Source organism: Phyllobates terribilis, unplaced genomic scaffold (assembly GCF_046119375.1).
Source record: "Phyllobates terribilis strain yellow unplaced genomic scaffold, ASM4611937v1 Scaffold_2__4_contigs__length_985480577, whole genome shotgun sequence".
Lineage (NCBI taxonomy): Eukaryota > Metazoa > Chordata > Amphibia > Anura > Dendrobatidae > Phyllobates > Phyllobates terribilis.
In genome coordinates, this window is record NW_027362762.1 from 844,727,996 (window position 1) to 844,744,516 (window position 16,521).

At 39.3% G+C, this 16,521-nt stretch overlaps 1 protein-coding gene and 1 long non-coding RNA gene across 4 annotated transcripts in view; one reads left to right on the forward strand and one right to left on the reverse strand.

Annotated features, from left to right (window-relative positions):
* PITPNM3 (PITPNM family member 3) overlaps positions 1-16,521 on the reverse strand; it is a 901,527-nt gene that overhangs the window by 794,785 nt on the left and 90,221 nt on the right. The window contains exon 2 of one of the 3 annotated variants that reach the window (XM_073667826.1): positions 15,240-15,377. The exons of the other annotated variants lie outside the window; for them this stretch is intronic. Within the exon in view, the coding sequence (XP_073523927.1) occupies positions 15,240-15,261 (22 nt within the window). The 5' untranslated portion in view covers positions 15,262-15,377. The remainder of the gene's footprint in view (positions 1-15,239; positions 15,378-16,521) is intronic. 3 annotated transcript variants of the gene reach the window in all.
* The window catches only part of LOC141232736 (uncharacterized), a 56,079-nt gene that overhangs the window by 34,829 nt on the left and 4,729 nt on the right, over positions 1-16,521 (forward strand). The window lies entirely within an intron of this gene.

Sequence of the window (16,521 nt, forward strand, 5' to 3'; positions counted from 1 at the left end):
GGTGAGCTGAGTTCATTGGACATGAGCTCACCTTATGCACGTCACTGACAGCGTGGGAGAATTCTCCTGCACTCACCGCTTCAGCTTGAGAATTTTCCCACGCTGTCAGTGACGTGCATGAGGTGAGCCGAGTTCATTGGACATGAACTCGGCTCATCTGGATGTCGTCACAGAGAGACGCTGAGCAGCGCAAGCAAGCCTGCGCTTCTCAGTGTCTGCGGGATGAGAGGCTGGATGGCAGCGTTCTGCTGCGGTCCAGCCTGTCATCTCGATGTAGCAGAGCTGAAGCTGTCGTGGGAACCATGGAAAGGTAAGGATGAGGTTGCTTTATTATTTTTCTTTTATTGCAGGAGATCGTTGGCTTCAGCTGGAATGGGCGTGATGGTAGGTATGGTTTAATTTAGAACAATAAAGGATTGTGTCTTTATTTCAATTAAAGGACTTTATTCTGGGTGTTTGTGTTTTTTTTAACTTTGACTATGGGGTTAGTAATGGGGGTGTCTTATAGACGCCTCTCCATTACTAACCTGGGCTTGATGTCAGCTGTCATTATAAGCTGACATCAACCCCAACCCTATTACCCCCTGCCACCGCACCAGGGCAGCGTGGAAGAGCGAGGCTAAGTGCCAGAATTGGCGCATCCTATGAATGCGCCATTTCTGGGGCGGCTGACGGCTGGTGTTTCTAGCCTGGGAGGGGGCCAATATTCATGGCTCCCTTCCTGGGCTATTAATATCAGCCCCCAGCTGTCTGCCTAGCCTTTGCTAGCTATTAAATTAGGGGGGACCCCACGTCATTTTTTTTTGGGGGTCCCCCATTTTAATAGCTAGTAAAGGCTATGTATTCAGCTGGGGGCTGATATTAGTAGCCTGGGAAGCTCCGTGGGTATTACCCCCTTCCCAGGCTTCAAACATCTGCCCCAGCTGTCTGCTTAACCTCCGCTAGAGCCTAAAATTAAGGGGAACCCCACGCCAATTTTTTTAATAATAAATCCTTTATTTTAATACTAAATGACAAGTACAGTAACCAACACTATCACTGTACTTCATATATATGTGACTGACATGTTTCTATCTATCTAATCTATGTGTGAAGCTCTATTCTGTCTGTTATAAATTGTCGGGTACCGCTGCTGAATTGCCGGCCGGCTTTTTTAAAGAGACAGTGCATGAAAACACTATTATTTTTTTAAATAAATCCTTTACACTAAATGACAAGTACAGTAATCAACATTGTCACTGCACTTCTTATTTATGTGACTGACATGTTTCTATCTATCTAATCTATGTGTGATTCTCTATTCCTTCTATTCTAAATTGTCGGGTACCGCTGCTGAATTGCCGGCCGGCTTTTTTAAAGAGACGGTGCATGAAAACACTATTATTTTTTTTGATAAATCCTTTACACTAAATGACAAGTACAGTAAGCAGCACTTTCACTGTACTCCGTATATATGTGGCTGACATGTTCCTATCTATCTAATCTATGTGTGATGCTCTATTCTTTCGGTTCTAAATTGTCGGGTACAGGTGTATGCCGCTGCTGAATTGCCGGCTTTTCATGTTTCACTGTTGGCACTGTTCCCATCGATTTGGGCAATCACTGTAATGCCACAACCACCATGGCTGTGGCATTACAGTGAGTGGCAGACAATCCCTGCATGATTGGTGCTCTAAATAGCGCCAGACATGCAGGACACGCTTTTGGTGCACGAACAGTTATCGAACATAACCTCGAACAGCCGAATTTTTTGCAAATCGTTCGGGTTCGTCGAACAACTCGAACACCGCCCAAAACAGCTCGAATTTGAGATTGGCGAACAGTTCTAGTCGAACACCGCTCATCTCTACTTTTAAACCTTTGTGTGGAAGAGTCCTTCAAGCAGGTTATCTTTCCACCACCCTCTGTCATATGGTGCTCTAAGTTTTATTCATAAGCACAGTTCGGGTGTTTGGCCATAATAAAGAGATGAACAAGTGACTAGCCTAACGCTATTTTGATATTTCAAGATTTTTTGTGCATTTTGAATTTTAAAAACTATTGTAACATCAAAACAAATAAGCCTTGATATAAAACAAGAAAATACCAATGCTCACCTCTTAAATCCTGCACTGAGTCCCAACAGGTCTTTGTTTACTTATCCTACAGCAATGACACCATCCAAGTGACCATTGCAATAACTCGCTGGCGTCAACATGCTCATTCCCTATGTGCAATCATCAGCCAGTGACTGTCTGTCCTAAGTGGTCAACACATTATTGTTGCACTAAAGTAAACAAAGACTATCGGGGACCATGAATGCAGAGGAGCTGGAGCTAAGGTGAATTTAACAGGTGAGGAATTTTATTTATTTTATGCATGACCTGCTGTAAGGATAGTTTTTTAAAATGTCGAACAACCCCTACGAGGGTAGAATTACCAAAGGCGATTTAATTGAGATATTTCCAATTGTATCTGTGCATTTACGCTACATTCACACATCCAAATGACTGTTACCATCCAAGAGAAACGGGACAATATTTTTTCTCTTGTGTCTACCTAGTTGCATCTGTTTTTTTTCTCATTCTTTTTTTCACTAAAGTAGGTAGACTGAACATTTTTATCCTATCTCTCTTTATCAGTTATTAATGGCTGAAGTACAATGTCTGTCTTCTGTGTTTCATCTGTTCAGACTGTAATTGACGAGCTTGATCCGCAAAATGGATGAGAATAGGACATGCTCTGAGTCTCATGGACCAAAGACATGGATCCGCTTTTAAAACTGATGTGTGTATGGATCAATGATGAATGAAACTCTATGGATCAGAGTACGGTTCAAAAAAAAAGGCACCCAGACGTTTGGCTACATTTACACACCCGTGTGAACTTTACTACCTGTGAGAAATAAACTTTTTCTCAGGTGTCATCCTTGTTGCACCTGTTTTTTTCTGATCTGTTTTTTTTCACTGAAGAGATGTTTTTGTGTAAAGTTTTTTTTTTTCATTCAAATTTCAGCGCTGGAGTGGTGCCACTAGATCAACATGTTAGGCTATGGGTTGAACTAGACAGACTTAGTCTTCCTTCAATCTTAAAAAACTATGTTACTATGTTACTAATATAAGTTCCTTGACCTGAGTATTATACTCACCTGTCGCTGTCTTCAGCTCTTCCCGGCGCCGCTCCGGTCCTAATCCACCATCTTGTGACAGCAACTTCTGACTGATAAGTCCGAAGTAACGGTCAGAACCTCTTAATGTAAGTCTGTGAGGGCCTCGTTCTGGCCTCATTCTAGCTCCTTAGACTTACATTGAGAAGAGACCTCCGGCTCACCCAGCAAACACTGGAGCGATCCAGCAGGTCACAACCTGCAGAAGACGACCGGTGTGGCACCAAGAACAAATAAAGACAGCACTTTGTAAGTATAATACTAGGGGCAGAGAACTTAGATTAGTGGCACCACTAAAGTAGTAAAATAAAAAAAACAACAACACTAGAATGGTGATGTAAAAACAGTATAATATTTCTTATCTAATACATAGTATTCCTTCCGTGTATATATGTTTGTGAGCACTAAACAATAATTGTGACTACTTAGACCAAACATTCTTTCTGAAATATTGTACTATATGACTTGGTTTGACACCCACTATGGGTATATCATTGCAGCCAGCTGGCTTAAATTTTTGGAATTTTATACATTCCAGCAGGTAATAGGTGTACTGAAATCTGCTCTATTTCACTAGGCACCTGGTCAGTTTTATCTGAATGTGTATTTATGCAGCAGAAATAAATATATTAAACCAAGAAAAAAGTATTTCGCCTTTATAGATTCGGTATATTAACATTAGGAGGAATTTTAAAGTCTACAGTTAAAAAAATGTTTCTTTTAAGCAAAGAAATTATATAAACTAAACTTTGGCCCTTGAACAAAAAATTCAAGACATTTCAGCTATTTTTGCCTTGTTAATTTTCCATTATCTAGAATACCATTTTAGCTATTGCAAAGTAACAAAGTCATTGTCAGGAACCTTTTGTTCTGCAGAACTCTGGAATATTTCCTGTACTAATCTGTTGCCAGAAGTATGACATTCATAACTGAAGGAATGCAGAATGAAGAGTATCACTACACGGCTGGTCTCAAACACCACTAACTATCATGCTGCACGATCAAGGTGCCATAGTAATAAGTACAAAATTATAATATATTTCTCCATGGTCACATTCCTTGAGACACCTTTCTAAAGAGGCCATATTTGTCATTTCCTTAAAACAATTCTATTTTTTTCTGGAGTAGAACATCTATTTTCTTCTTGGCACTCTATGTAGCTAGTTTTTATACACTATTTGTTATGACCTAAAATACGTAGATACTGTATATTGTAGCATGCATCTACTACAATGGCATATTTGTGTCATGGAGTGTGATATCTCAGGATACCAGTGTATATTTATAAGAGACACTACTTATTCTTCCCCTTGGGTTTTTAAAACCTGGAATAGTGGAATAATTTGTGGAGTTTGAAGAGAAGAGTGGCCTCTCACTCCATTGAGACAGTCCATAAATTTGTCTATTAGATAGGAGCGAATTAGTTCAATGAAAATTATCCTGGCAAATTTGAGCAATCTGTGACCTCATTCTCGCAAATCCAAAAAAAAAAAGCCGGCCACCATTTTACACATTGAAAATGGTTGTGTTTGTCCTGGAAAGCTCATGGAGAGACAAAATTGGAGAGACTATCATGGGTTGTATAAAAGTTGAGGCAGGGATGGCAGCAGCCATTTTTTGGTGATTTAGACTTGTGAGAGGATATCATATCTCAAATTTGACAACTGTACATGTCACACAAACGGCAACCTGCTGCCACATTTTGCTTTCTGTACGTGACTCTACCTACCTAGTATTTCTTATTGTGTCTTTTTTAAGAAGTAGGGCATGAATTTAGTAAAAATTATATATATATATATATATATATAATATATATTTTTCTAAATATAGATGTTTAACTCTGTCTGTTTTTGCATAACTGTATTACTAGTCCAATTTAACAAACGCATGAGCTACAACTACAGTGCAGCATGATTCCGTATTTTGCTTTCTGCACATGTACAGAGCTGTTATGCGCTGTGTCACTTACTGGGCTGCGTGCTGTAGTTTTTATAAAATCACTTTAAATGCTGTAGCTCTGCTAGTCAACTTAATTATGAGCTCATTATTAGCCCACCCACATCATGGGTTCACACTTTTCTGCCTACACTGTGCTTTATCAGAAAGCTGCCAATCAATGGTGGAGAGGAGGGATCGCAGAGCTCATGAATATCAAGGACTACACCTCCCAGTGGTAATCACCTACTGACAAAGCAGTGTTTTATCAAAACTACAGCAAGCAGCCCAGTAAGTGACACAGCGCTGATATCTCTTTTACTAGATTATACTGCTCTCGAATGAGGCAGCAAAAACCAGATGAGAGAGTGTTGTTAAACTGTTGCTTCAGCAGCCAATTTTTGTTTCTATGCAGTAATTTTTTCCCCTCCTTCTTCCAGGAGCCATAACTTTTTTATTTTATATCAACATAGCAATAAGAGGTTTTTTTGTGGGACAAGCTTTGAATGAAATGATTTAATTTACCATATAATATACTAAAAATGTGAAAAAAAATCAATTCTGCCATTTTTTTGTTTTGTTTTTACATTGTATGATCTTTGGCAAAAATTACTCTTAATTATGATTCTCAATGTCAGCAAAATTACAGCAATACCAAACTTGCATAGATTTTCCAAGACTTGGACGGTATCTTTTTTTATCTGTTGATTGAGCCGTGTAATGCTTGTTCTTTACATGACATGCTTATAGTTTTATTGATTATAGTTCTCTTGATTCCAATTTGGGGTAGATACAACGTTTTGACTAGTTTTTATTTAGGTAGAAGAAGTGACTGATAAACACCAGTTGTGGCTTTTTTTGTGTGTTTTTTTTCATTACAGCATTACCGATCAAGTTAAATAATTTTATATTTTGATATATTGTTTATGAATGAAGCAATACGAAATGTTTTTTGAACATATTTTTGTTTCTTAATTTATAATGAAGAGAAAATGGGGTGATTTAAACTTTTATATTTTTTCAATACTTTTTATATTTTTAAACTTTTTTTCAAATTGTACTTTATTTTTTAGTCTTCTTAAAGTTTTTGAACCTGCAACCATGTGATCACTCATATTCTATACTGCAATACCACAACGCTGCAATATAGAGTGAAAATGGAGGTCTACTTTGAAGCTCAGCACAAAGCTGAGCCTCAGGAGAGTAACAAAATGACAGCGAGAGGGGTCTTCAGCAGGCCCGCGAATGCCACAGTAATTCATCAGCGCCCAGAAACTGCATCATGTGGGGGTCAATAGGAGACAGTATGTGAGATCACCGGCGCGCACTTCATTTACACACCGTTGACATTGGCGTTTGAATGGCTGACCAAGCTCCGGCCATGGAGACACAGATACTGGCTATTTAAGAGCAGGTATTTGCCATGTGTGGAGGGAGCTCAGCTTCTGAGCCCCCAGAATGCTAAAACTGACCTGCCATTATTATTTTCCAGGTCATTATGAGTTCTTAGATACCAAACATGTATAGGTTCATTTTTATTTAAGTGGTGAAAAAAAATCCAAAGTTTGTTGCTAAAAAAAAAAAAAAAAATGGCGCCACTTTCCAAGACCCATAGCGCATCCATTTTTCGGGATATTGGGCAGGGTGAGGGCTTATTTATTGTGCGCCGAGCTGATGTTTTTATTGATACCACTTTGGGGTAGATCAGATGTTTTGATCGCCCGTTATTGCATTGTATTTCAATGTTGCGGCGACCAAAAAAATGTAATTCTGGCGTTTTGAAATTTTTTCTCGTTACGCCATTTATCAATCGGATTAATTCTTTTTTGATATTGATAGATCGGGCGATTCTGAATGCGGCAATACCAAATATGTGTATGTGTTTTTTTTTATCATTTTATTTTGAATGGGGCAAAAGTGGGGTGATTTAAATTTATATATATATTTTTATATATATAAGTTTAAAACTTTTCTTTTTTACTTTTTGCTTGCTTCAATAGTCTCCATGGGAGACTAGAAGCAGCACTTGTCTGATATTCTGTACTACGCACAGGCGATGATCAGATCGCCTTTGGACAGCAAATTTGCTCACTTGCTATGAGCGCAGACTGCTGGCAGTGACAACCACAGGGGTCTCCTGCAGACCCAGGGTTGTCATGCCAACCCAACGACGACCCGCGATCGTGTGACGGGGTCGCCGATCAGGGGGGCCAATGACGCGCTTCCCAGAAGCGCGAGTTAAATGCCGCTGTCAGAGATTGACAGTCTGCATTTAACCCCTTTACCCCCGAGGGTGGTTTGCACGTTAATGACCAGGCCAATTTTTACAATTCTGACCACTGTCACTTTATGAGGTAATTACTCTGGAACGCTTCAACGGATCCCCCTGATTCTGAGAATGTTTTTTTTGTGACATATTGTACTTCATGATAGTGGTAAAATTTCTTTGATATCACTTGCGTTTATTTGTGAAAAAATCAGAAATTTGGCGAAAATTTTTACAATTTTGCAATTTCCAAAATTTAAATTTTTATGCCCTTAAATCAGAGAGATATGTCACACAAAATAGTTAATAAATAACATTTCCCACATGTCTACTTTACATCAGCACAATTTTGGAACAAAAAATTTTTTTTTAGTAGGCAGCTATAAGGGTTAAAAGTTGACCAGCGATTTCTCATTTTAACAACAAAATTTACAAAACCATTTTTTTAGAGACCACATCACATTTGACGTGACTTTGAGGGGCCTTTACGACAGAAATACCCAAAAGTGACACTATTCTAAAAACTGCACCCCTCAAGGTGCTCAAAACCACATTCAAGAAGTTTATTAACCCTTCACATGCTTCACAGGAATTTTTGGAATGTGGAAGAAAAAAATTAACATTTAACTTTTTTCACAAAAATGTTACTTTAGACCCAAATTTTTTTATTTTTGCAGGGGTAACAGGAAAAAATGGACCCCAACATTTGTTGTGCAATTTCCCCTGAGCACGCAGATACCCCATATGTGAGGAAAAACCACTGTTTGGGCGCACGGCAGGGTTTGGAAGGGAAGGAGCGCCATTTGACTTTTTGAATGTAAAATTTGCTTGAATAATTAGCGGACACCATGTTGTGTTTGGGGAGCCCCTGATGTGCCTAAACAGTGGAAACCCCCCACAAGTGACCCCATTTAGGAAACTAGACCCCTTATGGAACTTATCTAGATGTGTGGTGAGCACCTTGAACCCCCAGGTGCTTCACAGAAGTTTATAACATTGAGCCGTAAAAATAAAATTTTCACATTTTTCCAACAAAAATGTTTTTCAGCCCCCCAATTTTGCATTTTCACAAGGGTAACAGGTTGCGTTTGGGGAGTCCCTGATGTGCTTAAATAGTGGAAACCACCCCACCCTCCCCCCAGTGACTCCATTTTGGAAGCTACACCCCTCCAGGATTTTATCAAGGGGTATAGTGAACACTTTGAACCCAGAGGCATGACACAGAATTTGATAACATTAGGTCATCATATTGAATAAGTTGTCATTAGTCTTGAGTGCAAATGCTCGCTATTTGAGTTTGCATCAGGTACTAGGGTATGCACCAAGTACCGTGGGTGCTCAAGTGACATGCTCGAATCCCTGCCCCGCATGTTTTTTTTATTAGACACCCAAAAAAAAACATGCGGGGATTGCTCATGCATGGCAGGCAATCCCCGCAAGGTTTTTTTCGCTGCATAACAGCTGCAAAACATTTGGGGAGGAGACTCGAGCATGTCACTCGAGCATGTCACTCGAGCACCCGCCATACTCGGTGTATACCCAAGCACCCGATGCAAACTCAAGTAGCGAGTACTTGCGCTCACTAGTCGCCATATCGTCGTCATTTTTTTTTTCTTTACTTCTGAAAAAATCCCAACCCCAACCCGAACCTTAGCCCAACCCTAACCCTAGCCTAACCCTAACCTTAGCCTAACCTTAGCCCAACCCTAACCCTAGCCCAACCCTAGCCCAACCCTAACCCCAACCCTAGCCCAACACTAACCCTAGTCCAACGTTAACCCAAACCCTAGCACAACCCTAAAGTTTTTTTTTACGCCGTTCCTCGTGTGGTATAAGTGATTAGACGACGTTATTCTTCGGGTCGGTGCAATTACAGCGATGCCAGATTCATATCGGGTTTTTATGATTGACAGCTGTCACACACTAAAAGACGCATTTTTTTTGCAAAGACTAGTTTTTGCATCGCCATATTTTGAGAGCTATAATTTTTCCATATTTCAGCCGACAGAGTCATGTGACAGCTTGTTTTTTGCGGGACAAGTTGACGTTTTTATCGGTATCATTTTCGGGCAAATGACATTTTTTGATCGCTTTCTATTCCGATTTTTGGGAGGCAGAATAAACAAAAGCCAACAATTCAGGAATTGTTTTTTTGCTTTTTTTTTTATGCCATTCTGCGTGTGGTAAAATTGATAAGGCAGCTTTATTCTTCGGGTCAGTACGTTTACAGCAGTACCGCACTTTTTTTAATATATATATTTTGGCGCTTTTCCACAATAAAAACTATTTTATGGAAAAAAAAAATGTTTTTGCATCCCTTTATTCTGAGAGCTATAACTTTTTTATTTTTTTGTTGTTGGAGCTGTATTGTGGCTTCTTTTTTGCGGGACAAGATGACGTTTTCAGCGGTACCATTTTTATTTACATTTGTCTTTTTGATGGCGTTTTATTCCATTTTTTGTTTGGCGGTATGATGATAAAACATCGTTTTATGTTTCGTTTTGTTTTTGTTTTTTTTACCGTGTTCACTAAAGGGGTTAACTAGTGGGACAGTTTTATAGTTCAGGTCGTTCCGGTCGCGGTGATACCAAATATGTGTACTTTTATTGTTTTTTTTGTTTTTTTCATAAGATTATTTATTTATGGGTACAATATATATATTTTTTATTATTATTTTTTTCATTTTTTTTTATATTTTTACAATTTTTTGTTTATTTTTTTTTTCACTTTCTGACATTTTTATTACTTGTTCACATTGTCCCACTATGGGACTTTCACTTTTTGCAGCCTGATCACCTGCATGGCATAGAGAGCAGCAGCCCCCTATGCCATACAGCCTGTCAGCGCTGCACAGGGAGAAGTTACTTTGGTCGTGCACTGCGCATGACCAAAGCAACTTCCTGCCTCCTGGTGTCCCGGATATTGTCATGATGACGTCAGGTCACCATGGCAAAATCCGGGACCGGATTCAGATGCCGCTGGACGCCGGCAGAGAAGGTAAGTATCGCGCTTACCTCCTCTTGCCACCGGAATGCTGCGATCGACTTCGATCGCAGCATTTCGGGGGTTAATGTGCCGGGAGCGGTGCGGGACCGCTCCCTGCACATAGTACCGGGTGTCAACTGTAACAATCAGCTGACACCCGGCGGCGATCTCGCCCGCACCGCTTGTGTGCGGGCGAAATCGCCAGGGCGTATTAATACGTATCAGGCCCATAAGGCCCAGGGCACAGATACGTACTAATATGCCCTGGGTCAGAAAGGGGTTAAGTGGTTAACAGCCGCGGGTGGATCGCGATTCCACCAGCGGCTGTTGCGGGCACATATCAGCTGTACAGATGAGCTGACATGTGCCTGGAAAGGTGCGGGATCAGTGCCTGAGCCCGCAATAAACAAGGGGTTATGACGTGTGTCGTACTATTACGACACATGTCATAAAGGGGTTAAAGCCATGCCAATTTTTTCCTCCTTGTTTTTTTGGGCTGTAGCATTGATCCTTATCAGCCTATTGTACTGTATATTCTAAAAGTGTTCTAAGAAGTAAAAATTAGGTCCTCTGAATGCGAGGTAATCAGTCAAAATACCGGTTCTGCTCTATGTTAAATCCAGTCTGAGCAGATGCGACATGTTAAAGCCTAAAAATGCCCAGAGGACAAAATGCATCTGTCACTGGAAGTGGTTTGGGATAAAATACTAACAGATGAGTAATACTCCAAGATCAACAAACAAACAAGAAGCTCTTTCGGAAAAATTAGGCCCCTTTGGAACTGCAGAGTCAGGTCAGGATCATGTACAGTCCTTTCTTCAAAGGCACTTGTTATATGAAACAAAATAGAGCCAGTTTCTTAGTTTAATCACAATTATGAAGACTTCTTGTTTCCTTGTCAATCTATCAGTTAATTGTTATTTCATAGTCTATTTTTTAGACTGGTGTAAGATTTGGGGTGAGGTGCACAGGGACGCAAACACCACTTCACTTCTCGCTTGATAATGAATCAGGAGCCTCGCAATGCACCACGACCCCTCACCAAGACTATATATTTTCCTGACTCTTCCTAGAAAACTGCATGGTTATGGCAAATTATCAAGGGCTTCTGATGATATTGCACAATAAGATTTGCCAACATTTTGTTGCAAGGATATCAACCTCCTGTTCCAAACAGAAAAAGTAAAAATTGGATCCCCACAGCACCATCTGCACAGCAAGGTCTTCGAACCAGACTGTGACGAGCTTCAGGGGTGGTGTTGATGACATTTTCACATACACATGAAAAGATGACAATTCTAGAAATGTAAGGTTGCACATATAACCAGTGTGTCGATAATGCCTCGCATGCTGTTATTTGAGGATTTTTCCCGTAAAGGAATTGTATGGTCTTGATAATCCTTATTAGCTTGCTTCTATTTAGCTACCTATGGCCGACAGGCTAAACAAATTGGGAGCAGCTTTTAAGCTATCTCCATGGAAACCATGATCTGTCTTGTTTTGTAATTTCCAAAGCTGAAGTATTTTGGAAGCTGGGTAATCTGTGGGAACGTTGATAATATTGTGCACTTAAGTCAGGAATATGGACTAAGTTTATGTCCGTTTTCACTGGATAGTTATTAGCATTAAATGGTCGTTAAAGACTTCTTGAGAGAAGCCTTTCCCATATGAACCAAGCAATTGTTTTTTTAATTAATGAAAATGTTTACATTGCACAATGGGGAACAATGGGGAACACAGTTTCATTAGATACAAAGTTGTTATTTCTTGCTGTTTCATTATTAGGTAAAAACATTTGTAATAAAGTAATCTAAGCAAGATGAGAAAAGAGGATAAGAGAAAGGCCAACCGATTAAATGCCTTCATTTCTACTGTATTTACCCAGAAACATTATCAGAGATACCATAAATTCTCCAAGAAATGTCACCTGCTTAACCGAGGAAAAAGTGTGGAAGCATCTCAAAAACACTCAAATTAACAAATCACCAGGCCTGGATGGCATATACCCCCCAAGTTCTGTAAGAATGAAGTACTGTGGTGACAGACCATTATTTCTAATATTTACTTATTCCATAATAACAGGGTCTGTACCACTGGACTGGCCCATAGAAAATGTGGCGCCAATATTCAAAAAGGGTCAAAAAATGAGCCTGGAAATTATAGGCCTGTAAGGATAGCCTCTAAAGTGGGGGAAATCATTGAGGATTTTCTAAAATATGCAACCCTGAGTTATCAATAAGAATAACCTCATATTCCAGCCAAAAGATGGGTTTATGAGGGATCAGTTTTGTAAAATTAATCTGAACAGCTTTTAGGTGATAAATTTAAGACTGGACCAGTGTAAGAACCTACATGTTGTCTATTAGACAAATTAGTGTTTGATGCAGTGCCACACAAAAGGACTTGTTACATAAAATGAGAACAATTGGAGTAGGGGAAAATCAGAGTAATTTCGTTAATAACTTTGTTTAGTGACAGGAAACATGGGTTGGTTATTAATGGAATACACTCTTAGAGTGTCACAGTTAACAGTTGGTTAGCATTGGGGTTAGTATTGGGCTCTCTTCTTTTTAATATATTAATTAATGATCTGGGTAACGACAAGCAGAGCTAAATTTCATTATTTGCAGGTAATACTTACTACGCTCTGCAAAGTAATCAACACAGAGGAGGATAACATAATAATACTGAGGAATTGGGGGCAGCTGGAAACTTCAGGTTTAATGTAAATAAATGTAAGGTCATGCATTTTTGGTCAGATGAAATGGAACAGTCACTGAAAAAGATTTGGCTGTATTGGCAGACAGTAAACTCAATGTTAGTAAACTGTACCAGGCTGCTGTTTCTAAGGCAAATAAAATATGGAATGCATTAAAAGAGGCATAGATGCTCATGATAGGAATATAGTTTTGCCTCTATATCATTTCCTAGTAAGGCTACATTCAAAATATTGTGTACAGTTTTGGGCTACAATGTATACATAGAATATAGCTGTAATATAGAAGGTGCAGAGAAGAATGACCAGGGTTATTAAAATAGGGAAAGGGGGAACTGCAGTACCAAGACAGGTTATTACACTTGGCAGTATTCTTTTTGGAAAAACAAAGGCTTAGGTGATCTAATTACAATGTACAAATATATGAATGGACAGTACATACTGTATATCTTTCTAATGATCTTTTAAAACCTAGGCCTGCACCCTCTACTTCTAGAGCAGGGGTTCCCAAGTCTTTTAAAACCTAGGCCTGCACCCTCTACCTCTAGAGCAGGGGTTCCCAAGTCTTTTAAAACCTAGGCCTGCACCCTCTACCTCTAGAGCAGGGGTTCCCAAGTCTTTTAAAACCTAGGCCTGCACCCTCTACCTCTAGAGCAGAGGTTCCTAACCTGTGGCTTGGAAGCCACTTGTGGCTCGTGGGCCCATGATGTGCATCTTGCGGCAGTAGCACCAGGTAAAGGAAAGAGCTGTGAACACTTCTATAGTTGGTGACTTTTGTCAGTAGCCCTACACAGAAGAGCAGATCTGGATGCACTGGTCTTGGGGAGGTTAAGAGATAATTTAAGTGTGGAAAAGTGGAGACAGGATTATACTGTTTTTTGCCCCCCCCCCCCCCCCCCCAATACAAAATTTCCTTCCAAACCAGGTCCATCGTATCATCTGTTCACACACCTGACCAGGGCCCTCTCTCCTCCTGGTATCTGTTGACTTATGTGATTATTGTTATTCTTTAATGTCTTTTATTGTCTGTACAAGTCCCCTCTAAAATTTAAAGTGCTGCGGAATATGTTGACCCTATAGAAATAAAAAAATATTATTATTATTAAAAATTATTATTATACTACACTGTGACAGTGTGGTGGGAGTGCATGATGCAAGAATACTGAAAGAGGGTATTGTAGGAATCACTGGATCTTGGTATACTGCCTTGGTGTGATTTCTGTGGAAAAGCTTTGGTTGTCATTATAATGGTAATGGGGTTCTGGTTGTCACTACTGTGAGGGGGCGGGAGCTGAATGTGACTCCGGACACTTTATCAGAGTTGAATGTGGCTCTCAAGGTCAGAAAGGTTGGGGACCACTGGTCTAGAGGAAAGAAAGTTACATTATCATTACAGATGCATATTCTTTAATGTACAAGCAATGAACCTATGAATCTCTCTACCACATGGTGTTGTAATGGTTTATACACTAAATCAAGGAGTGTCTGGATGTTCTTCATGAAAAATATAATATTACAGGCTATGAGCAGCTAATTGTAAAACATGGCCTTTGATATGAGACCTCACGGACTGCACCCTAATTTATAAAGTATTCCCCTCCACCTTCCACACCTCTTCTCCCCCATCAATCGCTATACAATGTGTAAGTTGTTGTCCCGCTTCACCATTGGTCACTGGACTCCTATGGAGTGATGTTGGAGTACCTGCCTGTTTTGCCAAGGGGATTTCTGACACTCCTTTACTCGCTGGTGACTGGATTTCCTTCCAGCTGTGTTGCCAGCACAATGTTACTGAAGAACCTTCTCAGCGCACAATAGCACTGCTGACTCAAATATCTTAATCCGAAAGTACTATAGATTGTTGGCATTATGAAGATATATTCTCCAGGATAATGTATAATATATTATTTCTCTGACGCATTATTGCTTTGTCTTAATAAACCATATGGACCTAGTAGCAAATTCTCCTAGAACCTGAAAGTATTGTTATTGGTCAGTCCACGAGATAAAGATTCTTTGCTTGTTTGTTGCGAGTGCAAAGATCTTCTACATGACCTCAGTCAATAAAACTTTCATAGGCTATATGATCACTAGACCTAAGAGCTTCAAAGATCTCATTCTAAACGTCAACTGTGCTTCTTTCCTAAGAATTAGCCTGCCCCAATCTCCACCTGTTTTAACCCCTTCATTACCTTGAGATTTTCTGTTTTTCATCTTCTTCCTTGAGCTATACCTTTTTTACTTTTCCAGCCACATAGCCGTATGAGGGCTTGTTTTTGCAGACCGAGTTGTACTTTTGAATGACTCCATTGATTTTACCATACTGTGTACTGGAAAACAGGAAAAAAATTCTAAGTGAGGTGAAATTGCAAAAAAAGTGCAATTCCACAATTGTTTTTTGAGTTTTATATTTACCATGTTCACTATATGCTAAAAGTGACCTTGCAATATGATTCCCCAGGTCAGTACGAGTACGCAGCTACCAAACAGGTATTTTTTTTATTTAAGTGGTGAAAAAAAAAATTCAGAAATTTAAAAGAAAATTTTTTTTGCTTATGTTGCCATTTCCGAGACCCGTAGCGTCTTCATTTTTTGGAATCTGGGGCTGGATAAGGACTTATTTTTCCTGCCCTGAGCTGACGTTTTTATTGTTACCATTTCAGGGTAGATATGATGTTTTGATTTCCTCTTATTACATTTTATTGCAATGTTGTGATGGACGAAAAAACATAATTCTGGTTTATGATCTTTTTTCTCGTTACGCCGTTTACCGATCGGATTAATTGTTTTTATATTTTGATAGATTGGACATTTCTGAATACAGCGATACCAAATATGTGTATTTTTTATTTTTTTCATTGTTTTAATTTCAATGGGGCAAATAAAGTGTAAATATACATCAAAGGTCATGAAGTGGTTAATATATCAGTTATTAATGGAACCATGTATTTATTCCGAATATAATGAAAAAGTAGGGCATAATCTTCATAAAGAAGGTTGATAAAAATCCCATTGACATAATTTATGTCCCCCAACTCCTCCATACACAGGAGTATTTGGCTCAGCCAGATTCTTCTGGACACCCCTATCTCCCAGAGAACAAAAGAATTGGCTATTGGAGATACAACGTGCAGGATCCTTCTCTATCCCCAGCATCATCTGTTGGGGGAAAGTAGGGAGGCCCCTATACACATTATACTGCCGACTAATTACTACACATTTTGTATCAACGCAATCATACTGACCTGGAAAATCTTTTGCCAAATTTTTATGACAAAAATTCTAAAAATGAACCCAAAAAAACAAATGTGGGATTGTGTTATTTTCACCATTTCGCTTCACTTAGATTTGTTTTCCTATTTTTCAGTAGATTATATGATAAAATTTATTTTTTACTCGTTCCACAAAAGAAAAATAGCCTACAAGAAGGTATGTTGATGGACTCTTGGAAGGAGGAGCAAACAGATGAAAATA